This window comes from Anabrus simplex, chromosome 8 (assembly GCF_040414725.1).
Source record: "Anabrus simplex isolate iqAnaSimp1 chromosome 8, ASM4041472v1, whole genome shotgun sequence".
Lineage (NCBI taxonomy): Eukaryota > Metazoa > Arthropoda > Insecta > Orthoptera > Tettigoniidae > Anabrus > Anabrus simplex.
Genome location: NC_090272.1, coordinates 13,369,168 through 13,396,132, shown reverse-complemented (window position 1 = coordinate 13,396,132; position 26,965 = coordinate 13,369,168). Strand labels below are relative to the sequence as shown.

At 38.5% G+C, this 26,965-nt stretch overlaps 1 protein-coding gene across 1 annotated transcript in view; it reads right to left on the bottom strand.

Moving 5' to 3' along the window:
• mfr (misfire) overlaps positions 1 to 26,965 on the bottom strand; it is a 426,204-nt gene that overhangs the window by 62,771 nt on the left and 336,468 nt on the right. Inside the window, exons 22-23 of the mRNA XM_067152717.2 lie at positions 15,745 to 15,915; positions 2,731 to 2,900 (exon numbers count right to left, since the gene is read on the bottom strand). Of these exons, the coding sequence (XP_067008818.2) occupies positions 2,731 to 2,900; positions 15,745 to 15,915 (341 nt within the window). The remainder of the gene's footprint in view (positions 1 to 2,730; positions 2,901 to 15,744; positions 15,916 to 26,965) is intronic.

Below are 26,965 nucleotides of genomic sequence, written 5' to 3'. Positions count from 1 at the left end.
AGAAAAGGGATGGAAGAAGTAACTGGACATTTTGAATGTAGAAAGAGGAATGAAAAAGGAGAGAAGTAGGTGTATTTTTGTGTGAGAAATCCGTTAAGTGTGGTAAAATTTGGTTCAGGAAGGGAATAAGAGGAAGATTACAAGAGAGGGATGGGGGAACAGAAGACAAAAGACAGTAATTAATTACTTTTTGGTTGAAAGAGCAATTCGTAGACAGTTTTTGGATGTAACATCATTGCCAGAAGTAGCTTTCGATGGAGACCATAGAGTAGAGGTAGTAAAATTGAAAGTTGGAAAATTATTGTAAATGAAAGAAATAGGAGAGAAAAAAATACAGTACAGAAATTAAACGATACGGAAGAGAAAAAATCCAATATAAATTGAAACAACACATACGCAGAACTGAGGTGGAGAGTGTGGAAGTAGAATGGAACATGTTCAAGAAGGGGTTTGAAATGGATATATCATAGGTAGCAAAAATATTTGAAAAGGTACTAGAAAAGAGAATGAGAAGAAAGTGGAAGGATAATTACAAGGTTTGAAAATGGGAGATGAACAGTGTGAGGCATGATGATGATGATGTTCCTTGATGACAATAAGAGTTGTTTCAGACACACGTGGGGGAGAACAGAAATTGGAAATGTGCTGTGGGAAGCAAACAGAGCTTCAAGTACTTGGGAGGAGGCACAACTGAAAGGATTCAACAGAGAAACCTGGTGTGGAGGTGATGTACTACTGCAGACCTGGACACCGACCAAAAGACAGGAGGGCACTGAAATGAGATATTTAAAAAGTACGAAAGGAAAGATAAGAAAGAACAAAGAAAGAAATGAGGACATTAGGAAGAAAATCGGAGTGGAAAAAGTTTATGTCAGAATGAAGATGGTTTGGACGTGTTAAGAGGATGGAAGAGGGACTGGAAGGATGCTAAAGCAGATGATGGAGACGCAGGTAAAAGGAGTTTGGAAATTGTCAAGAATAGTGTAATTAGAAGAAAGCTGGATTGAACAGAACACAGTTAAGGAGGAGGAACAATGGAGGCTCTACAGAGGAAGCTGGAAAGGTGACATAAATATCCCAACCTGGCAGGAGCTGGACAAGGGAAAAAAGAGAAGATGATGATGGTAAGTAATAGTTTTAAACTGTCACTTTAGGCTGTTAATGGGGCCGATGACCTTCGATGTTAGGCCCCTTTAAACAACAAGCATCATCATCATCATTAGGCTGTTAATATTTCCTGCACACCTCCCAGCATCGAACAGTAATGTGTTAACTGCTATACATTGGAACATCAGTGAATGAAAAACTAAAGAAAATACTTTTTCTCATATTATCTGAATGTACAGTATACTAGATACTGAGGATGATCCGGATCAGACACCGAGAATGAAGAATTGTCTACAATCTGAATAATAATCAGTCTGCAGTGAGAAGAATTGAAGGCTTTGAAAAAGAAGCAGCAATCCAGAAAGGAGACAGGCAGGGCTGTTGTTTGTCTCCCCTCTTTTCAATGTTTATATAGAACAGGAAGTAAAACAAATCAAAAAGGAATTTCAAAAGGGAATCACAATCCAAAGACACAAAATCAAAACCCTGAGATTTTCTGATGATATTGTTATTTTATCTGAGACTGCAGAAGATCTGGAGGAATTGCTTGAATGCTATGGACAGAGTCTTCGATAAGAACTATAAAATGAAAATATATAAGTCCAAAACAAAAGTAATGCAGTGCAGTCAAACGAAGGCAGGTGATGCACGAAATATTAGATTAGGAAATGAAGTCTTAAAGGAAGTAGATGAATATTGTTACTTGGGTAGTAAAATAACTAACGAAGGCCGAAGTAAGGAGGATATAAAATGCAGACTAGCACAAGCAAGGAAGAGCTTTCTTAAGAAAAGAAATTTGCTCACTTCAAACATCGATATCGGAATTAGAAAGGTGTTTTTGAAGACCTTCGTCTGGAACATGGCATTGTATGGAAGTGAAACATGGACGATAACTAGCTCAGAAAGAAAGAGAATAGAAGCTTTTGAAATGTGGTGTTACAGAAGAATGCTGAAGGTGAGACGGATAGATTGAATCATAAATGAAGAGATACTGAATCGAATTGGTGAGAGGAGATCCATTTGGTTAAATTTGATGGGAAGAAGAGATAGAATGATAGGACACATCTTAAGACACCCAGGACTTGTTCAGTGAGTTTTTGAGAGAAGTGTAGGCAGTAAGAACGGTAGGAGTAGACCAAGGTATGAATATGACAGTCAGATTAGAGCAGATGTAGGATGCAGTAGTTACGTAGAAATGAAAAAGTTAGCACATGATAAGGTGGCAAGGAGAGCTGCATCAAACCAGTCTATGGACTGATGACTCAAACAACAACAACAATATAATACATTAGAATCTCGACTAACAAAGATTCAGAGTTTTCCAAGCCCGATCAAACAAGATTCATCAGCTCCACGGCTCGAGTCCAACAGCTTTCTTCTAATTGTAATCAGACTGAACGACTCACCTCATTTGTCTGTGCTGTTTTCAGGCCTGCTTTGACAGTACCGGTACTATAATCACTATGTCGGCTGACAGTCAAATGAGCGTGAGAGTTAATATTAACCTCATTTGTTCATTCCATTTAGTCTAACGAATAAAGACTTAATCTAATTTCTAATTAAAACACAGTTTTCAGTAACTTTTTGAGGTGGTCTTGGTCAAAAATATGATGATGTTCTTACCTTTCGTGTTGATATTGCCATCAGCATCATCACTTTGTAGGCAGAAAGTCTGGCGGCCAATCTTCACCTTTCCGTTGCTGTACAAAGGAGCGTCTAGCTTTGCATCTTTACACAGTTTGGCCAATATTTGTGAAGGTTTCATTGGATCACGCCACTGGTTGTAACCTGAGCTGCAACATTAGCAAAATCCTTTTGAAATGGAGAGATTTCTTTCACTACCAGACTAAAAAACACTTCCTTCACACTTTCTTAAAGATTGAATTTCTTTTTGTGGTAAAATTGGTGTGTTGTATGTTACTGATAATAGTGGGGAGAGATGCTTGAAGTTACAGTCATTTTAAATTCACTTTTCATTGATAGAACAACAAAAATGCAATGTGCTTAGTAAGAGGGATTATCAGTGGTTGCTTTAAAGTGAAGATAGCTAGATATTCATTTTAGACTTATGCCTATCATTGTGGCCTCATTTAGTTTGAAATCAATCAATCAATCAATCAATCAATCAATCAATCAATCAATCAATCAATCAATCAATCAATCAATCAATCAATCAATCCTGATCAGCATTCAGGGCAGTGGCCCAGGTGGTGAATTCCCTATCTGTTGTTTCCCTAGCCTTTTCTTACATGATTGCAAAGAAAATGGAAATTAATTGAACATCTCCCTTGGTAAGTTATTCCAATCCCTAACTCCCCTACCTATAAACAAATATTTGCCCCAATTTGTCCTCTTGTATTCCAGCTTTATCTTCATATTGTGATCTTTCCTTCTTTTAAAGACATTACCCATACATATTCGTCTACTGATGTCATTCCACGCCATCTCTCCACTGACAGCTCGGAACATACCACTTATAATACCAATAGAGTTGGTCCGTTATTGCTAACGCATTCCTGGTTGCCAGCGTTTCACCCCAGTGTGCTAATTGTGTTCATCAGTGGGTAAATAGCACACTCACCAAGACGCATACCACTCAGTCGAGCAGCTCGTCTCCTTTCTCCCAAGTCTTCCCAACCCAAATGTTGCAACATTTTTGTAACGCTACTCTTTTGTTGGAAATCATCCAGAACAAATCAAACTGGTTTTTCTTTGGATTATGTCCACTTCTTGAATCAAGTAATCCTGGTGAGGGTCCCATACACTGGAACCATAGTTGGGGTCTTACCAGAGACTTATATGCCTTCTCCTTTACATCCTTACTACAACCCATAAACACCCTCATAACCATCTGCAGAGATCTGTACCCTTTACTAACAATCATATTTATGTGATCACCCCAATGAAGATCTTTCCTTATATTAACACCTAGATACTTACAATGATCCCCAAAAGGAACTTTCACCCCATCAACGCAGTAATTAAAAATGAGAGGACTTTTCCTATTTGTGAAACTCACAACCTGACTCTTAACACCGTTTATCATCATACCATTGCCTGCTGTCCATCTCACAACATTATCGTGGTCATTTTGCAGTTGCTCACAATCTTGTAACTTATTTATTACTCTGTACAGTATAACATCATCTGCGAAAAGCCTTATCTCTGATTCCACTTCTTTACACATATCATTGATATATATAAGAAAACATAAAGGTCCATTAATACTGCCTTGAGGAATTCCCCTCTTAATTATCAAATGCCTTAGATAGGTCAATCGCAATACAGTCCATTTGACCTCCAGAATCCAGGATATCTGCTATATCCTGCTGGAATCCTACAAGTTGAACTTCAGGGGAATAACCTTTCCTAAACCCAAACTGCCTTCTGTCAAAGCAGTTCATAATTTTGCAAACATGTCTTATATAATCAGAAAGAATGCTTTCCCAAAGCTTACATGCAATGCATGTCAAACTGACTGGCCTGTAATTTTCAGCTTTAAGTCTATCACCCTTTCCTTTATACACAGGAGCTACTATAGCAACTCTCCGACCATTTGGTATAGCTCCTTCTTGCAAACAATAATCAAATAAGTACTTCAGATATGGTACTATCCCCTGAAATCTTTTCAATTCCAGCTGCTTTTCTAATTTTCAACTTTTGTATCTTACTGTTAATGTCATTGTTATCATAGGTATTTTAATACTTCTTTAGTATTAGTCACCTCCTCAATCTGGACATTATCCTTGTAACCAACAATCTTTACATACTGCTGACTGAATACTTCTGCCTTTTGAAGATCCACGCATACACGCTCTCCTTGTTCATTAATGATTCCTGGAATGTCCTTCTTGGAACCTGTTTCTGCCTTAAAGTACCTATACATACTCTTTCATTTTTCACTAAAATTTGTATGACTACCAATTATGCTTGCCATCATGTTATCCTTAGTTGACTTCTTTGCTAGATTAAATTTCCTAGTAAGTTCCTTCAATTCCTCCTTACTATCTCAGCCATTTCTAACTCTATTTCTCTCCAACCTGCACCTCCTTCTTAGTTTGTTTACTTCTCTGTTATAATATAGTGGATCTTTACCATTCCTTACCACCTTTAAAGGTACAAACCTATTTTTACATTCCTCAACAATTGCTTTAAACCCATCCCAGCATCTGTTTACATTTTTATTTACCATTTTCCACTCCCTCATGCCTGTTTTATCAGTCATATGGTACTGCCTAATAGTCCTAATTTTAATACCTACCTTTCTTTCATGTTTATTTATTTAACTATGACAAAAACTGCTTCGTGATCACTAATACCATTTATTTCTTCGGTTTCTCTATAGAGCTCATCTGGTTTTACCAGCACCACATCCAGAATATTCTTCCCTCTAGTTGGTTCCATCACTTTCTGAATCAACTGCCCTTCCCATATTAACTTATTTGCCATTTGTTGATCATGCTTCCTGTAATCTGCATTACCTTCCCAATTGACATTTGGTAAATTGAGATCACCTGCTACTATCACATTCCTTTCCGTATCGTTTCCAACATAGCTGATTATCTTATCAAATAATTCTGAATCAGCATCAGCACTATCCTTTCTTCGTCTATACACTCCAAAGACATCAAGTTGCCTATTATCTTTAGAGATGAGCCTTACACCTAGAATTTTATGTTTGTCATCTTTAACTTTTTTGTAGCTTACAAATTCTTCTTTTGCCAGAATGAATACTCCCCCTCCTACCATTCCTATCATATCTGTATGATACACACTCCAGTTCCTTGAGAATATTTTGCATCCATTACATCATTTCTCAGCAATGATTCAAATCCTGTTACTATATCTGGTAAGTATATATCTATTAAATTACTTAATTCTGTTCCTTTCTTTACAATACTTCTACAGTTGAGCACTAACATTTTTATGTCATCCCTACATGACTTCCATTTTCCTGTACCCTTATCACCACTCCCTACACCACCCCGTTTCCCTGAATGTACCTGTCTATAACCCATCTGAGCACATACCCACCCATTAGGATCTAGAAATCTCACTCCCAGTCTCAGTATCCCTCCTACACAGTCTTCCACTGCTTCATTTAACTTCACCCATGCTACACATCCCCCAGTATGTTGGTACTTATACTTGCTTGTCTTATGTTGTTAGTACCTATGTGAAACACTACCACCTTCTCCTTTCCTTCTTCCTTCTCTTCTACTTTCCTCAATATCTGCATCAACCCCATTCCTGGATAATACTCTACCCTGATTCCCTTTCCTCCACACATTTTCCCCACACGTCTAATCATGGAGTCCCCCATGACCAGAGCCTCAACCCTACCCACCTCATTTGATCCCCTCCCCTCCTGATCAGCCCTATCGTCTCTCACTGCTGTAGAAGCTACTTCCTACTCCTTTTTCTCCCTCCCATGACCTTGTTCCACCTGTCTTTTCCTATCCTCTACTATACATTTCCCTTTCCTACCTTTTCCCTTCCTCCTGCTTCCACACATCTCAGCAACAGTTCCCTGTCCCTCATCTTCCCTCTGTTGTTCTACCTGCAGTGACTCGTACCGATTTCTCACAGACACCTGTCTTGAATTCTGATCCTGAACAGAGCCCTTAGCCTGCAATCTCCTTCCCCTTAAAACATTAGACCACCTTCTGCAATTCCCCCCATTTCCTTCCCATCCCTCTTTTACACCTTCTGTATCCCGTACATTGTTTGAAGGAGGCCTACTTTCCTTCCTGTCCTCTAGAGAATCCTAATTATCTCCCTCAAACTCTCCAACTCCTCCCTCATATTCCTTAATGTCTGGCCACACCCACAGTTCTTACACTTACACTCCGTAGCCATAAGTCTACCCTAATTACTGCGACAGAATTCTAGTATGAGAGTTAATAAAGATACCACAGATACTATACTACATCTCTTATTAACTGAGTTCCCCCTTGTACAGCTTTTTAACTCCTCACTCAAAGTACCCTTGTGCCAAGTAGCACCTGCTGAGAGGGACTGGCAAAAGGGCACTACTTTTTCACAAATTTACATTCATACTAAACTCGCAAGCAAACAAATCATACTCTGTTTTCTTTAACCTCATCATTATGTTTGTTAATCGATTGCTGATAAGAGAATCCAGTTGAGTCATCATACTGTTGGAAGGAATTTTCATATTTTTAATTTTTTTCTCTCAAATGTTTGAGATCTGTTACTCCAGTCATGTTCGAATAACATGCATATGACTCCCAGTCATACAAGCATTCGTGATCTCTTTGCTGGGATTTACGTTGATATTCACACACTTTATACTGCCCCACTTGAGCTGCTGTTCCACACACACTGTATACGACAGATTTAATTTAAATTCATCATCATCATCATCATCATCATCAATATCCCATTCCAGTCATCCAGGTGTGGTTAACAAGCCTCCTCCACTCCTTTCTTTCCTTCCATTTTTCCTGCTCCATTACTTCCATCACATCCAATCCAGCTTCTCTAATGTCCTTCTAGATCTGATCCATCCACCTTCTTCTTGTTCCTCCAATTGGTCTCTTTCCCTTAACTTCTCTTTCCAATTCCCTTCTCTCTACCCATTCCTTTCCCATTCTTTTTACATGTCTGAACCATCTCAGTCTTGCTTTCTGTATCTTCTGTACCAACGGATCTCTAGTCAGGCCCCGCGGTGTAGGGGGCAATGCATCTGTCTGTCACCTGGCGGCCCCGGATTTGATTCCCGGTTGGGTCAGGGGTGTTTAATTGTAAATGATTAATATCCCTGGCCTGGAGACTGGGTGTTTGTGTCGTCTTCAACATTCCTTTCCTCACATTCAACACTCTACACTTCCTCCAATCCAATTACATGCAGGTTCATATCACATGGTGCAAGTAGGGGCAAATGATCTCTAAAGGTCAACGCCCCAAACAAATAGCATTAAAACAAGTTCTATATTTAGCTCTTCTCTGATTTTAATATTTTGAATTCTATCTCTTCATGTCTTTTTAATCGATGTTCTAAAAAATTTCATTTCTACTGCTTGGATCTTACTAATCTTCTCTCTTATTAGTTACCAGCGTTTCTAGTCCATATGTTACCATACAATTGGTATGAAATACTGTTTATATCATGTTAACTTCATTCTCTTCGGTACTTTGTCATCCCATAAAAGCCTGTTATTAATTTCAGTGTTGATTTCATTTCTTCCAATAATAATGCTACCCAGATATGTAAACTTTTCTACATTCTCTAACTGTTCTCCATTTATGTTCACTGGCTTCTCTTTTTTTATTTTTCACAGCGCATGACTACAGTTTTGTTTTTACTAATTACCATTCCAAACTCCTTCAGATTTTCATTCCAAATATCCAGTCTCCTTTGTACTTTTCTTTCTCCCTTTCTCCAAATTACCACATAATCTGCAAATACCAAAGCATTCAGTTCATCACTACTGATACTCTGTTTTACATGTTTTATGATTTCATCCATCAATATAATAAACAATAATGCTTGAGACCTTTTTTGGTATAAAATGTTTCAGAGTCACCGCTCCCCAGTTGTGCACTGCTTTTACGCTCATGATACAACATTTTTATCTTGTTAACCCTTTTGGAGCCAGCAGCCGATCTGGTCAGCCGCTCGCCATCTATTACTGTAAAGTGCCAGGCCGTTTTCAGTGAAATATATGTTCCGTATTTTAAAATTCACATATATCTACCGGTGTATACCGGCATGAATTTTTCTACATATCGACTACCTAGAATAAACAACTGGTTTAGAGTGATATAAAGAGTCAAGAAAGTTTTATTGTTGATTTATAGTTGTCGATAACGTTTATTTTTATGAAGAGAAAAACATTTTCGCTCTTTCTCTCTCAATATCTACTGTGAAAATATCTTTTACGATATAAAAGAATATTCGTATGTATAATGTATTTCTAAATATAATTCTATAGAATAACTAATTTGAATGAGAAAAATAAAAACATAAAAAATAAAAACTCAAACATATGTCACTAGTAAAAACAAGACAATTTTACACACCGATAAAATTCGCGTATGTGTATCGATGTATGGTAAATACTAACAAGAAATTTTCTTCGTGCGGACAACATAGTATAAAAGTAATTCTGAATTATTCAAAAATAAATAATTGGACTGAAGAGGACAACGAAATGGGTGGAGGAGTTTAAGAAGGATGCAGAAAAAATTAAAATAACACCGGAATTGATCCTCAACAGAAAGACGTTCAGAACTCAAGCAGATGACCACAAATTCCATGAAGAGCAGCGGAAGAACAGGCCCAAATTTGTAATATCTGAGGAGCAGAGAAAAATAAGGAGCGAACGAATGAAGAAGTTCTGAGAAGATAAAAGAAGAAGACTGGTCAGAAAGCATTAAGTTTCACGTGGTCCACAGTTGGCCAAATTTGCAAGCAAGAAGAAGAAGTTTTTGTTTTCAGCAAAATCATTTTTTTCATTTTTGGTTCTAGTATCTATTTGAAAAATAATTTTACAATACGACAGAATATATACAATTAAGAAATCTATGACGCTAAAGCCCTGATTTGCTTTGGCCTTCCAAGCGACCGCTGCTTAGTTCGGAGACCTGCAGTTTACGAGGTGAGGCATGGTCAGTAAGACGAATCCTCTCGGTCATTATTCTTGGTTTTCTAGACCGGGGTCGCCCTCTCACCCTCAGGTATCTCCTCAGTTGCAATCACTTAGGGTCACTTAGATTGAGTGAACCTTGAATCAACCCTCAGGACCAGGCAAAAATTCTTGTCCTGGCCGGGAATCGAACCCATGACCTCCGGGTGCCTCCGGGCGGGCACGCTACCGGCATTTACGTAGTGATAGAGGACTATATGTGACTATAAGGTTTAGCAGAGAAAAAGTTAAAAGTAAATGGGCGGAGAATCAGACGGAGGGGCGTGTTTAGGTCCAAGAAATTCCTTAAAGGGGACAGGAGGTTGAGGAATGTTGTCGGGTTCATTGGGACAAATTTCAACATAATGTTCTCCAGAGACATCACAATCATCTTCGTTATCTCTACTTTAATCTGCCGCCATATTCAGAGTAGTTTTAGTGCCGTTAGAAACAATTAAACGTCTCTTATTCAGCTGCGGTGATCCCGTGGGTGTGTCCGGTAAAATTTCGTCGCTATTCACTGAACTTAATTCACTATTGCTATCTGATAAATCATCCGCGTTAACTTCGCATTGTTCCAAATACTGCATTGATTTATCGTCATCAATACCTGCTGAAAAAATATCACGTGGACAACTTGCTATTTTGCTGTCACAAATCCTCTCACTGCAAGGAGCAATCCCTTACTGACTGGTTAGCGGAATTTGTAAGTACAGGAAACGACTCTTGTGAAAGCTGTAGTGATTGAAAGAAATGTGGTGATTTGGACTTGGAAGACTGTGGGGGAATTTTATATGTCCATGTGTTAATTTTGTATGGTATTCATTTATTGTTTTTTGTGTTTTTATGTCTCCTGTGTGTAAATATATCTAGAATTATTTGGTTATGACACTACTTCAAAATTATTTAATTATTGTGAAAAATTAGCCTTAAGAACGTTTAAAGGTAAGATGAAATATTTGTGGGACATACGGTGCCACACGCGCCAGATCGGGTAGAATGCTTCCAGGAGTTTCCAGTTGCATCAGTTTGGAAATTTCTCGATGCTACACGAGGTAGTTTGTCAGCATTATTTTCTGGACCCTCATTTCCTATAATAAGACTATTTGCGATTGGCGAACAAAACAAATGCGGGGCGCTCATTGGTTGTTTCACGATTTCACCATTTCCGGCAGCGGCACTCTTGGCGAGAGCCAAGTTCTTCCGAGCCGTCTTGTTTCTTGGAACGGCGACAGGAGAGGTTGCCTTCTCCAGGTGACGGGTCTCTTTGGTCCCCCGATAAGGTTAGCAATTGGCTTTTTCATTTTTCTGATAGTAATCTTCAATGTAGTGTTCAGTTTAATTTCTCTTTAGCGCCAGAGCTTACCTGTTTTACTCTCAGTCGCCAATATTAACATTTAAATGACTTAGCCTTTGCGGCGAGTCACATGATGTTTGTTAAGAGGCAGTTCCCTTTTTCGTTTGTTTTCTTAAATTTTGTTAAAATGTAAAATGTATGTTCAGTTCCTTTGGGTTGTAAATGTTATCCCCCTTGGGGCAGTCTCGTAGATCTGCTTCATCTTAGGATATTCCCTTTTAGGACAGGCACCTTTATCAGAAGTGTAATTCCCCACAGAATCATAATTATCCCCCTTGGGGCTGTCTCGTAGATCTGCTTCATCTTAGGATATTCCCTTTCAGGACAGGCACCTTTATCAGAAGTGTTTTTGTTAAAGACCACCTCCTAAAGGTGCTCTGTACCGAGATTATAATTTAAATGAGGAGTTTTCCCTTCTTTCCATGTATATTCTTTCTTACAGTGTAATGTTACTTAAATTTTGCGCCGTGAAACTTGAACATTCTGAGTAATGTTCCTTCATAAAATAATGTAAATTAGCGTCACTGAATTTGTACATTCTGGGTAATTTTTTTTCGTTCGTTCTTCTTCTTCTTCTTCTTTCCGATGAGGCCTGGTAAGGACCACGTGCCAATTTCAATTCAGTTCTTCATACTTTGTTGTTTTCTCTTCCGCTCCTTCCCATATTCTTTCATCCTTTCACAATGCTCTTTCCTTCTGTCCTCGGACCACTTCGCACCGGGCTTCTTGTTCAATCTTCCTTGGAATCCTTTCATACTTAATACCCTCTTTCTAAAAATTTCTCTGTCCATAGTTTCTTTTCTCTTATGTTATTTCTTTCTAAATCTTTCTTTACTTCTTGAATCCAGCTAGTTGTTGCCTTTTTGTCCCAAAGGTACTTGAAAATCGTTTTTGTTAATCTGGAATCATCCATTCTGTAAATATGTCCGAAAAGTTGCAATCTCCTTTTTCTTATGGTTTCTGTTATGTTTTCTATGTTACTGTATATTTCATCATTAGATCTTAATTTCCATACTTCTGTTGTTTTCACAGGGCTTAAGATTTTTCTCATGATTCTCCTTTCTAGTACCTCAAGTTTATGTAATCTATAGTTTAGTACCAGGCATTCACTTGCATATAAGCATTCCGGTTTCACCACTGTAGTGTAGTGCCTTATTTTAAGATTTTTAGATAGAGACTTTTTGTTATAAAAATTCTTTGTGATACCATATGCTCTTTCCATCTTTCTTGAATTGTTTCTCCCAGATATTTGAATTTTGTTACTCTTTTCACTGGACCAACACCTGTTGCCAAAAATTTTGGTTCATTCTTGATGTTTGTAATAAATTTTCTTTATTATTATTATTATTATTATTATTATTATTATTATTATTATTATTATTATTATGATTATTATTATTTTCCGATTTCCCAGTGTAATATTATTTGATCACTTTTGCAAGTTATTTTATTTCAATCAAAATTATTAAGTAAATTGTATTCAATTTGAATCACATCGATTTCACTTTATCAGCACTGCTAATACCTTTCACCGCCTGAGTATGGTCCTAGCCGCTTTCCACTATCCTTTCCTTAGTCGTCATGTTGCTTAACCTGATCGTTACTGTTTGTTTTCTGTGCTAAATATGCATATGTTTTTCGTTTATGTTTGATCGCGTCTGAACATTTTTAGTCTGCCTTTATTATTATTATTATTATTATTATTATTATTATTATTATTATTATTATTATTATTATTATTATTATTATTATCTTTGTTCTATTTGTATTGATGTGTGTACCCAAAAGAGGTTACATAATGTCTTATTATAGCCAATGAGGGCCCAGAAAATAATGCTGACAAACTACCTCGTGTAGCTACGAGAAATTTCCAAACTGATGCAACGGGAAACTCCTGGAAGCATCCTACCCGATCTGGCGATCTTCTTCTGGTATGTTGTTCCTTCCCAGGTCTTTCTTGACTTCTTGAATCCAGGTGGTAGTTGATTTCTTTTCCCAAAGGTACTTGAAGATTCGTTTAGTTAGTCTATTGTCATCCATTCTGTAAATGTGTCCAAGAAATAGCAATCTCTTTTTTCTTATTGTTTCTTATATGTTTTCTATGTTCTGGTAAATTTCATGGTTACTTTTTAATTTCCAAAACTCTGCAATTCTTAGAGGACCTAATATTTTCCTTATAATTCTTCTTTCTAATATTTCTAATTTATCGAGCCTGTAGTTCAGTGCTAGACATTCGCTGGCATGAAGGCATTCTGGTTTCACTACTGTGTTGTAGTGCTTTATTTTAAGTTTTCTTGATAAGCACTTTTTGTTATAAGTATTCTTAGTTATACCGTAAGCTCTTTCCATCTTTTGTATCCTCTCCTCTATAGCAGATTTTTCTAAACCATTTTCTTGAATTGTCTCACCCAAATATTTGACTTTCTTTACCTTTTCTATTTGACCGATATCCGTTACTAAAAACTTTGGGTCACTTTTTATAATCGTCAAAAATTTTGTTTTCTCGGCAGAGATTCTCAAGCCTGTCATGTTGGCTGTCTTTTCAAGGAGATTGACTTGCATTGCTGCATCTGTAAGGCTTTCTGAAAGTATGGTAAAGTCATCTGCAAATGCTAGGCAATTTATTGCAACACCTTTGTTCTTCTTCCCCAGCATGAGTGGCAATATTTTGGATTCTTTCAGTTTTTCATTCCAAATTCTTACAATTTTCTCCATGACACAATTGAAAAGGAGTGGAGATAGACCATCGCCCTGCCTGACACCTGTATTTATTTTGAAAGGTCGAGATATTTCACCCATAAATTTTACTTTTGAGATAGTGTCTGTAAGTGTTTCACGAATTAGGTTTGCCAATTTAGTTTTAACTCCAAATTCCCGGATTACTTTATCTAGGGTTTCTCCATCTATTATTTCCATTTTTTATCTCCTTCTTCATCCGAGCAGTCATCCTCATTATAAAGTTTTTCAAGGTACTTTGGTATCACTTTCTGAAGACCCTTTTCATCATGTACTATGGATTCATCTTCTCTCCCCTATGCCTTGATTTTTCCTTGATTTATTCTTTTCAATTTTATTACTCTGTATAATAGTTTCTGATTTCCTCGACTATCTTGCTCAATTTTGTTGGTAAACTCTCCCAAACATTTCTCCTTTTCTTCTTTGATACTCCTCTTTCTTGTAGTTTCAATCTTTTGTATTCCACATGTAACCTTTCTATCTTATTCTCATCCCTCTGATAATTTTTTTGCTTTTCCTCATAAATTTCTTTCTTCACATTGTTTCTTTCTTTTATTTGTTTTTTAAAATTTTGTCTGTCCACCACTGTGTCTCCTTTCCCTTAACCTTTGGTTTTGTTTTCCCGCATACCTCAATTGCTGCTTCCACAAGTCTCTGTCTTAAATTGTCCCACTCTTCGTCTCTGCTTTATATTTCTGTGTTAAGCACTTCTCTTTTATCCAATCTTGGAATGTCGTTCTTATATCCTCCTCCTCCAATTCCCAATTCTGATCTTTGGTTTCTTCTTCAGTACAATTTTAGGGATTTTTACTTGTTTTAATTCCACAATGAATAATCTATGATCACCTTCCATACTTTCACTGGGGATTATCTTCGTATTCATGACGTATCTTCCTCATTCTCAGTCTGTTATTATAAAATCGATGAGTGTTCCATACTGTCCATCCAACTATATTGGCTGATCTTATGGCTGTTCCTCTTCATAAACCATGTGTTCTTTATTATCAGGTTATTTCTGATACAAAAGTCCAATTTTAACTACACCACTTGCATTTGAAATACATATTTGACTCTGCGCGATAAGCCTCCGTGTACTTCCGTTTGCTTCGTCAGTGTCCAAATCTCCCATTCTGTGCGTGTTAAGAAATAGCAGGTTTTACGCATGAAAAAGTCTGCAGAGAAGGGCAGCACACTAGTGGAAGCGAACTACAAACAGCTGCGTGCTGCGGCTAGTACTAAAACTGAACGTGCCGCTCTGTGCCTTATAGCCAGCCACTGTTTGTACCAGTGCTACTGTCATGCATCTTACTTCTAACTTATGAATAAGATATCCAGAGTTCTCCCCCTGCTTTCGCCCCCATACTGAAAAGTTGCTCTGAAAACAGAATTATGTAAAGGCTTCTTTCTTACAAAATACCCTTGAATACAACTGTGAGTTCATTGCACCTTGATTCAGTCTCCCTTACTATACTGCCATCCTAGGAGAATATACTGTACATCCTAAATACTGCAATAGAAATGATCTGCCAGTTCCAGTTTTGTGTTCTCAACCTGACATCACTTTAGTTTCGCAAATGCTATCTGAGGTAAGGATAGCTTTAAGCTATTTTACCATAAACACTAATGTACTGTTTGGAACATATCTTGCTCTTCCACACTGTTTTGCAATAATTTATGAAAAAGTGCTCTTTGAACTTCCCGACACTGGTCTAAGTTGGCTGTAGTGGAATGAAGAGTTAGGGGTAATTCTGAAATGCTCTTCACCATTTGGTATTGGATTAAACACAGTCTGCTGAGGAGGACAACCAACTGTTTATTTTTAAAAATTTCATGGTAAGTGTCTTCCTAATTTTTCACAATAATTTATTTATAAATTTAGATAGAAACACTTACTCTTCATATCTTGTGGCTAAGCCGCAGGTGGCTCGGTGACGACTATAAAATCGGTTCTCCAGGTCAATGCGAGTCTCGCCTATGAGATCATCTGAACCTACAAGATCCCAGTCCAGGATCTGAATTGTTAGTAAGGAATCTTGAGGAAATGTGGCTTCAATTTCAAAGCACCTGCAAATGAAGTCATGAATACAATGCACAAGAAATGAGCAAATGAATTGTTATAAAAGAGACAGAAATACAAGTCAAATTGTGAAGGAACAAGGAAAATGCTGTTTTCATATAGATGGGGTCAATCCTCCTCTACTCGCTCCTTTCATGACATTTTAGCAGCAAATTCTTTTGCAAAGGTCCTAAGAAATATATTGTATTTCATAATAACATTTTAAGAAAGATTATAATATCCAGCATCTAATGTAAGTCAGTTTTGAAGAATGAGTTGATTAGGAGCAACTTACTTAACAAAAATAAACTTTAAGTTCAGACACTTAATCCTCAGAGAAGTGAAGATTTTATTAAAATTCATTTCTGTTAGTACATGAATTTGTTGGAAACATATTGTTGGTATAAACAAGTGCGAAAACCATCACACGAATCGGAACATGGAACGTTTGAATCCTGGCTCCAGTTGGTAAATTAGTGTACCGGGTACGTACTATGTGTATTCAATTCAACGATTTGATATTCTAGGCGTAAGCGAAATGAGATGGATGCGCTAAGATCAACTTGTTAGTGATGGGAAAGTCATTATACACTCTGGACTGATCCTTTAAAAGGAAGCAGCAAATCATATCATCACCACCCGCTTCTAATTTCTTTGTTCAGGTCTTTCTATGATCATCTTCAGGAGATCACTATCCTTATTGGAGAGCTGAACGCCCATGGCTTGTCATTGGGCCATACGCTTCGGCAGTACACACAAACGATAACGGCGAATGCCTGATCTTATTGTGTGGTATGAACAGTTTATGTGTTGCGAACACCTACTTTGTGCCTAAGTGCATTCACAAGGCAACATGGCACTCACCGAACAGTAACGAAATTGATTATATATGTGTGAGTAAGCATTGGTGTTCTGCGCTGCTAGACATATGTACATACAGAGGAGCAGATGTGCACACAGACCACTATCTAGTCATGACTAAGCTACACCTTAGGCTAAAGAAGATACAACAATGCCAATCACCACACCCCTTCACTGTTGGGAAAATGGACTCTGCCATTTCTGTGCAGTTCCAACTCAAAATAACCAACCACGTTCAGCCACTTTTGCAGGACGCTGTGGACATCAAAGGTCACTGGACATACTACAAAGAAGCCAGAAGAAGCGGTATGCCAAAGGCGAGACACAAATAGGGAGCGATGGATTACAGATGGCACTTGGAACTCATTGACGGTGAAATGTTGGAGGGACGAAGCAAAGATATTACTCGCAAGAACAGCAGCAATGGAAATATACCGTGACTTGGACCACCAGCTGAACGGTAGCTGCCGGACCAACAAGAGAGCATAGCTGGAGCACAAGGGGACAGCAGATTGGAATAATCATATGTGCCACACCAAGCTTGCCTTGGTGGTGCACTTCTGGTAATTATCGTACTCTTTGATTGCCCTCGACGATTTTGTTGATTTTTTCTCCAGACGTGACGTATAACTCATAAACTCCTTGACAGATGGCGCTTCCGGCCATCAGCCGAAGTGTCGCCGTTCTCATGCTTGCCTTCCTTGGAGAGAGGTTGTTTAACAGAGAAGCCAACATGGCGATTTTTTATAAGATGGGCACACCGAGATTCAAGATACATGACTCCTCTCGTTTGCTGTTCCTCCCTTGGATTTATCTATTCTATTGCCTGACTCTTCCTTTGAGTCGATGTTTGTGATTACGTAGAGCCTCTGCGCTCTATTCCAGCTATCATGCAGGTATTTATGATATTTAGTTTGTTGTAGTTGGGTGTCCGCTATTATTATATTTTCATTCTGCAGACTTCGTGTTTATTTACTGCAGGGGTTTATTTGCATTTTTTTTGTGTGTTCTATTTTGTGAGAACAGAGGATGGTATTGGCCCGTTGTATGATTGGTTTGTGTGCCTGTGACCTTCATTGGGACCCACCATTCTTGTTCCTCGTCGGTTTCTTTCATGGCTGAGCTTCTGATATGTGGTATTGTTTTTACGCTTTTATTACTATTGCTATGATTAATGTTTGGATATGCCTTGTCTCTATGCGGCAATCCTATAATAATCCTGGTGCATTTGATATAAGCTCGTGAGTCCATGAAATTGCACATCATGCTATGTGGATTGTATTCGTAATGTTCCTTGACATACTGACCTATTCTGGGTCCACACCCATTTTCTTTTTTGGATCTCTATGGTATGCGTGTGTGTGTGCATTTGTGCTGTCTGTCTGCCTGATTGATAGTGTTCTCCGTATCGCACGAAGTTATTTTAATTTTAATTTTTATTTTATTTTATTTTCGTTTCTTGAGCTATTTATGGGTGTATTTATTCAGTTACCTTTGTGGTGTTCCTTTGAATTTATCTTTTTCATTGTTGGCCTTGCTTACCCCGCCTCGTAACTATGACAACCATCATTATCTTATCTTTTTTTTGTTTTTGGGATGCTATCTTCAAGATGGTGGATTGCTTTAGAGCCGCATCTCTTGTGATGTTCGTTTGAAACTCGGAGCATATTAAGTGACAATTGAGATGTACGGACTGCATGTTTTTGTGTGAATTTCTTCCGAAGTATGTACAACTTCTTACTACTACGATTGATTTGTCCCATGTCACGTATTTTAAATTGCTCGAGGCAAGTCAACTATATATTGTGGGATATTGAATTATAAGAGGCGTATGTGGCTACTCTTGCTTGTATTCTAAGAGCCTCTAGGTATTATAGGATGTCATGCCTACGTGTTATGTGTAAGTAATATTTGAAACTACCTATTTTATTTGCCTTTCCTTTTGCTTTATGTTTGTCAATAAACCTCATTCCTTGGACCTTGTTCTTTCATTTATGTGAGGGGTCCAGGTTCTTACCATTCCTGTTCCCCGTTGCCCTGTCTACGCACGAGTCCACCTCCAGGCTGTTTTAACTTGTTCCAGCCCGTCCACAGCCGAGAACAGAGGTAAGTAGGTAAGTGTCCATGAGAGTGTCGGTGTATAGGATATATGTGTGTATGTGTGTGAGTTTATCTGTGGTGGGGTGGGTGAGATGGTAGCAGGGCACGGTTCGTGGCTGGAATATTTAATTGAGATAATGATTCTCAGTCAAGCAGAGCTAGATTCGTTTACAACTCAGTCCCCTTCCTTCGTTTTTGTACAGTGCCGTGATGGATATGTATGTTAATTGAGGCTATTTCATGGCACACTTCCATTACATATTGTTATTACATTTTGTTATTATTGATTGTTGCTCTTTGTATTAACCATTTTATCCGTAAACAATGGAGAACGTACAAGACGATGTGTGTGAAAATCTTCCCTGTGTTGATATGCAAAATGATTCATGCACATCTATGGATGGTAATTCCGTTCATTCAAACAGTGATCCCAACAATGCAAGCATTGCTGTAAACGATCGCCCTAATAAGCTTATCGATAACACGAATGTTGACTCTATAAACCGCATCCCCCAGCCGACTGTGAGTGGACCATCTCAATTTAATCCTGCACTTGATTTAGGCCTATCTGAAAATAAAACCCGAAATTTTGAGGCGAGGAAAAAGGTTTTTCCGTTATTGAATTCTTAGAAAGGTGGAAGATGTGGCCGCGTGTGCCTAGACTTGTTTGTCCCTGTCATCCCCGGTATGCTAGAGGGATGTGCAAGAAAATGGTTTTGATTAAATACATATAAAATCAGATGCTGTATCGATGTCGCGAAAGAACACAAAGTTAGGTTTGGTCTGTCAGACATGAATTTTGTCCTTAAACAGGAGATTCTACGAAGAACACAAGGTCCTGCAGAACCTATTGATGAGTACGCGACTGGTACCCTTACGTTGTTAAACCGCCTAGATGCCGATATTCACGAGACAGAAATATTCGATAACTTTTACCGTAACCTGGCTCCAAACTATAAACTTTTCATAAAGATATCTGAGTTGAATTGTATTGATGGCATAGTCAATTTGGGTCGCGAGTACGAATCTACTCTTCAACTAAATCACCTATACCAACCTCCCTCTCCGCCCACTAGTCGCTCTTTCCCCGATACCGCCTGTCGCTCCATGCCGCCCTCCCGTGCGTCGTACACCGATCGTTTTGGTTACCAGTCCGAATTTTCTCGCTCTTAAGATCACGTAGCCGGTGCTCTTCTGAATCAAACGTGCCCTGTAGAAAGACGACATGCTCTATTAAATGCTGGAACTGTGGGAAGTATGGACACGTCTTCAAGCAGTGTAACTCACGACCCTCCGTAAAATGCTGTCAGTGTGGCCTAGTCGGCGAATTTCGTAATATCTGTCCACGATGCAATAGAAACCGGGGAAACTGATCCCGCACCAGCGTGAAGGCCCGTCGTTGGTGCCCCAAATCTCTTCTAACCGCAAAATTTGTGGACTTCCTTCCGCATCTTCTAGGGCCAAAATTCTTTCTGGTTCGCGCTATGTATATGCTCTATTTGATACTGGATCCTCCAGCTCCTTCGTAAATCAGTCTGTCATAGAAGGAATGGTTTTGAAAGATCTTCGAGGTAGCAAATGCTCTGCAACCTACGTATCAGCCGATGACCATCGCATGTGTTCCATAAAGCGTGTTAGAATCCATTTCAAAATTCATAACTTTTCTTGGGATTGGAATTTTAACATTGTTCCCGAATTTACTGTTTTCCTCATCCTTGGTTCTGATTTCATGTTAGCCACCGGATTATCTATTGATTTCATTAGCCATTCATTTGCTTTTCATTTTAGAACGAACAAAAACTTTCCCTTTGAAAATCCCACTGGTATCAAACGGCGGTCCCCTTATTGATCTAATTGATTTTTCCAACAAGCCTCCGTACTCAAAGATCTTCTAAAAGATTTCCCTGAGGTACTTACTGCCAAACTAGGGTGTGCGAAAGTGTTTTCGTATTGCATTGAATTGAAAGACCGTATTCCCTTCAGACACCCTCCTTTCAGTTGCTCCCTTCCCAAGCTCGCAGCTATGAGGAAATGTATTAATGAACTAATGGAAAAAGGTGTTATTAGCCCGTCTAAGTCTTCCTTTAGTAGCCCCGCCTTTCTGATCCCTAAGGAAGATGGCCAACCTCATCTTGTGATCGATTATTGATCTCTAAATAGTAACGTTGTATTTGACAGTTTTCCTCGCACGGCCATCGAATCAGCTCTACAATCTTTCGGAAAAGCCCAATTCTATTCTGTTTTTGATTTCAATTCCTCTTACTTCCAGATTCCCCTCGACCCTAGTTGCCACCTCCTTTGGCTTATACCAATTCAACAAGGTACCTATGGGCATTTCAGTAGGCGGTCAAGTGCTGAGCCGCATTCTGGACTCTGCCTTCGGTGACTTGAAATTCTCTTGTCTATTCGCATATTTGGACGACGTCATGATTTTTTCCGACACATTTGAGGAACATGTCACTCATCTTCGTGAATTCCTCACTAGGTTGAAGAGGCATGAGTTCACTGTCAATCCTGAGAAGGTATCTTTGTGCTCTAGAAAGATTACATTTTTGGGACATATCGTTTCCGGCTCCAGCATCTCTGTTAATCCTGCGAGAATAAAATGCATTCATGAATTTCCTAGGCCAAAAACCTTCGAAGTGTCCGTAGATTTCTTGGCATAGTTGGATTTTACAGCAGGTTCATCCGTAACATTTCTGAAATCTTGGCCCCTTTGAATTCATTGATAAAGAAAAACATTCATTTCTTCAGGAGCGACGCTCAAGAACAAACTTTTTGTCAGCTTAAAGATGCCCTCTGTCGAGCTCTCGTGTTGCACAGACCTGACTTTAATGGGGAATTCGTACTTCAGTGCAACGCCAGTGATATACCTGTCTCTGCTTATTGAATCAGAAACTTGAAAACGATAATCCTGCCCCTATTGCTTACTTTAGTAAGACATTGCTCGACTCTGAAACCGAGTATTCCACATATGAGAAGGAATGTTTAGCTATTGTCCTTGGTATCGAGAAATTTCATTCGTACCTCGAACATCGACATTTTGGGCCCATACTGATAATCAAGAGCTATCCTGGATGCCTGCTAACGTCAAAAGGTTAGGGAGGACAGCCCATGGGTTCTTCGGTTATCATCCTATAATTTTACTGTTGTACCTGTGAGAGGTAAAGACAACATTGTTGCCGATTGTTTATCGCGCATGTTTGAAAGCAGTGAAACAGCTGATTGTGAGATCAGATGAAGTCTTGATAATCATCTTCCTGTTTGCACTCTTCAGAATTACCTTTTAGTTTTTCCGATTTACCTGAATTCCAGACGAAAGACGATGAATGCATCCGTCTAACCGATAGAATTTCTAAAAAGGAACAGGGTTGGGTATCCTTTGAATTGAATCAGGGCCTTCTATATCTTCGCCTCTAAGATTTTCGTTCCCCGGAACCTGATACCTATGATTCTAAATTATTACCACTATTCTCATTTGGTTGCTCACCTCGGACAATTGAAAACTTTCCACATAATTGATCAAATTTATTACTGGCCAAACTTGAATAAAGGAAGTCTTCGAGTATGTCAAAACCTGTGATGCTTGCCAAAAAAAGTAAGCCTGCTCAGAATAGTCAGGTCAGCCTTCATTCCGCCGACGTTGCCAGTTCTCCTGGAGAGAAAATCTTCATCGATTCTTTTGGACCCCTAACTAAATCTCGATATGGCAACGTGGGTTTTTGTCTGTCACCGATGGTTTCTCAAAATTTATTTGGCTATTCCCTGTTTGCAAAACCAACTCTAACGTGACTGTAAATTAGCTAACTAAGCACATGTTCGGCTTCTTTGGCCCGCCTAAGATATTAGTCTCTGACAACTCTTCGGTCTTTACCGGCGCAAATTTCCGCAATTTATGCTTCTCCTGGGGAATAAAACACGCCCGTCTCAGCCCTTATCACCCTCAGCCGAACCTCGTTGAAAGATTTCATCGCATTTTAAAAACATGTTTGTCTGCTTTTCACTATAACATCCAATTCCTTTGGGATTGCTATCTCTCTCTCTTTTCAGCATGGCATTCAACACTGCCGTATACAAGTCCAGCCGGTTCCCTCCTGCCGAACTGTTTCTGGGCAGAGTACTCAACGCTTCACTCTCTTTGAAGTGGAATATTCAAAATGTTTCCGAACCCACTGGTCGCCTGGATGTCCAGAAAAATTGGAAGTTAGTCTCCGAGCAGGGAGCCAGGGAAAGGGTTGCGCAGAGGTATAATAAGTGAATGACACCTGTGCCTTTGCGCGTTGGAGATCTGATCTTGGTAAAAAGGTTCCGTGTCAGTTCTGCAAGGGTCACATTAGTGGGAAGCAGCACCGAGCTCGATAGCTGTAGTCGCTTAAGTGCGGCCAGTATCCAGTATTCGGGAGATAGCGGGTTCGAATCCCACTGTCGGCAGCCCTGAAGATGGTTTCCCGTGGTTTCTCATTTTCACACCGCGAAAATGCTGGAGCTGTACCTTAATTAAGGCCACAGCCGCTTCCTTCCCACTCCTAGTTCTTTCCTGTCCCGTCGTTGCCACAAGACCTATCTGTGTCGGTGCAACTTAAAGCAACTTGTAAAAAAAGAAGTGGGAAGCTGTATCGGAAGTGGTCCGAACCCAAAAGGATCATTGAATTTCTGGGACCTGTCACAGTCAAAGTACAGGATCTCTCCAGTCGTGTGTAATCCAAAGCATGTTTCAATGTTGAAAGTTTCATTCCAGGAAATCGTAACTTCCATTCATTTATTTAATAACTTTATGATATTTTGGATTTGATTAAGGTGAATTAACGTTAGCTTACTGCCAAGAACGTATGCTGAATTTATTTCTGTTGCTGGTAAAGATAGTTTTCCCTAAGAAACACATGTACTGTACAGAAATGGGAGAAACAAAAAGGAGCTCAACCAATTTCCTTCGCAGTCCGCGCTTTGAGGCAGGGAAGAGGACGAATGTGTTGGAATGCATTGGTGTGAACTTGTTTAATTCGCCGGGATTATCAAACGGCGACCACATATGTTTGCCTGACATGCCATCATTCTCTTTAAGTCAATATTACTTGGTGGAATGACATTAATTCTCGTATACTTCCCCATGAGTCTATAACTGATGGTGAAAAGACCTCATATTTTTGTGTATCTTCAAGATATTGTGTATATATGCCGTATGTATTGTCCCCTTCAAAATTGGTAAAAATCATTTATTGGAAAATATTTTATTTCTACTGTGTGTTAAAATATTATTTCGTGAACCAGGAAGGGAGTTTTATCACATCGAGTCGGCTGAGCGAGATACGCCAGGTGTCAGGGAATTCCACTCAAGGGCAAACGAGGGGAGAGCGCAGATACAGCTAGCCAGATAACCTTCAAATCAGCCGTGAATGCCACGTGACCAGGCAGAATGTGTGTCAAGTGCTCGATCGATAATAGTGAAGGTGCATGACGTCTGACTATGGCAGCCAATCAAGCGATTAATTTGGTGCGAAGTTAATAAATTAACCAATCGCTTATGAGGAAGAGACGCACCCCTGTCTTAAGACAGTGAATAATGGATTTTCCTAAGGAAAATTATTCAGAAATTTCTACCTCTGAACACGTCGTGTGGAGAATTACTCTAGCCTCAACTACGGACGGAAGAAGACGCACTTCGCTTGCTGAGGGAACTTCGTCATTCAGAGACTACAACTTGTTGCAACTGCAGTTCAGATATTTACGGATTCCACCTATAATTCAACAGATTTTAAAAGTTAAGTTTCTTTCCCATCTTATCAAACATCGGTGTGAGTTTTGGACCTTGTCTCAGACGTGATTTTCAGTTTCAGCTTCACAAGAAATTCCACAGAAGAGATCACCGGTTCGAGTTCAAGTCAGGATGCCAGTCTTCTTTCTTGGTGAATGGTGTGATTTCCAGCGCGCCAGTATGTCTCCAATGCACGAGTAAAATGTGAGGCAGTCCAGGCGGGCGTGACCAGGATCGATGGTGCGTAATGTGATAATGCACTAGGTCATCAGCCCGAGTTCTACAACCGACAGTCACCATCAAGTAATATTTAAACTTTGTTATTCTTTCTTTCTTTTTGTAATGTAATTGTAATGACATAGCCCCTACTTATTTGTTTAGAAACTTTCTATTAGTTAGAATTTTTCCATCTCTTCTTTCTTGGTGATGGTAGATTGAGGATGTGTGAGTATTTGAACCTATTAGTTTGTTTGAGTGGATGTCTTCGAGAAGTGTTTCAACTGTCCCGAGTTCATTGTGGCAGGAGAAATAAATGTAAAATGACCTCAACGTTAAACTAGGACTGTTTGAATATTTTTAGACTTAAAATGAGATCAAATGGGACAGTAATTTCGTAGATTCTATTATGTCAGAGTTCATTCTTCAATTATGCGACGTATGGTTGAAATTTTGTGTGCAATAGAGTTATCTGAAATATTATTGTGCAGTAGCTTCCGCACGTATGATCTTGCGCGGCCAGGGATAATAATAATAATAATAAAAATAATTTAACTAAATTATCGCGTAAAAGAACACCTAAGGTCATGAGCATAATATTAGTTATTATTGAATATGGTTGATGTGCTCTCATTTATAATAATTTAGGCCTGGGAAATGGCAGTATCTGACCGATACAATTTTTTATATATTTGCTGTGTTGTAATGATTAGTTGACTGATAGATGGATATTATTGGATTCAGCAGTCGAGCTGTGCATCCATTAGTGAGTCAATTTAAGAATAAAATATGTTACTTGATGTAATTTCTTCGTTGTGAGTGCAGATTAATCGAGAATCACAATTATAGTGGAGAAGTAAAAATAAATATCGTAGCTCATGAACCGCGTGCGCGGAATGTTAATTCTGGCCTATGTTTAAGCGATTTTATCGATGATTTTTGGATGATTTTGTGTTCGTAAATATTCTCTGAACATCGTCGTATAACTATGTTCTTTAATAAAGTGACAATAATTGCTCTGTCACATTTCCAGTTGATGAGAGGAGGTCACCACGATAGTGTCATCATGAGAATAATTTTCCTAACTTCGTCTAAACATGAAAATTAATAGTCAAGGGCTAGCGTTCGTGTAAATATGTATATAATATTTCCGTGTATCTTTGTGTGAATGTAGTGTGTGTGATTTGACTGTATTTTGCTTAATGTAAGTTTCCAATCCATATTTGTGATGATGATCTTCGTTATTTCGTGGAATTTTGGCCTAATTTACGCCAACTGTAGTGGTTCACCATTTGAATGAATTGAAACCTTTAGTGAATTTTATTCGTTTTTAAGGAAGAATAGGATCTTATTTAACGAATACACATAAATAAGTATAGGCCATGTCAGTGGATTGAACTCACAAAATCAAAAATTGTAAGCGTTAATTAATTAATTATTTCAATTAATGGGTAAACATAGATTGACATAATGTCAAGTTCCAAGCTATTATGTGAGAAGCAACTACTAAATAATTATAAAGTTGAGTTTATTAATTAATTTAAAGGTCAAGGAAGACGATTTAATCATAATTTTGTGAGAGAAAATTTTTTATTTAATTTTCAAAGAGGAATGAAAATGATCATTTTCAAACTTGTTTAAAATCAAATCTATGAAGGAAGGAAGTTTATTTTCAATTTATTAAATTATCAATGGGAGAGATCATCTCAAATCAATTATTATTAATTATTTAATTAATTTTCCACTAAAAATATAAATATTATATTTGCAGATTCAGCCATTTGCTGTTCCGTTTTTCGATGAAGTGTCTATGTGATTTCGACATAAAAGAAGACAAATCATATAAACAAAATACCTAGATTTTGTAAATTATTGTGAAGTTTATGAAGAGCAGTAGTTATAATAAATGTGTAAAACCTATTTAGCTTTCTCTCATTTGCCACTAGTTCATCATCTATCCCTGCACTTTAAAATTTTCGCACAGCCGATAAGCGAACGATCTACACCCTGGAGATCTTCGCTCACCGGCCGAGCTGAGCCCGGCATGACGGGTGCAGGTATAGATTTGGCGGCCAACGTGTTAAGGCCCGATTTATTGGCTGTACCAATAAAGGAACTCGTTCTTGTAG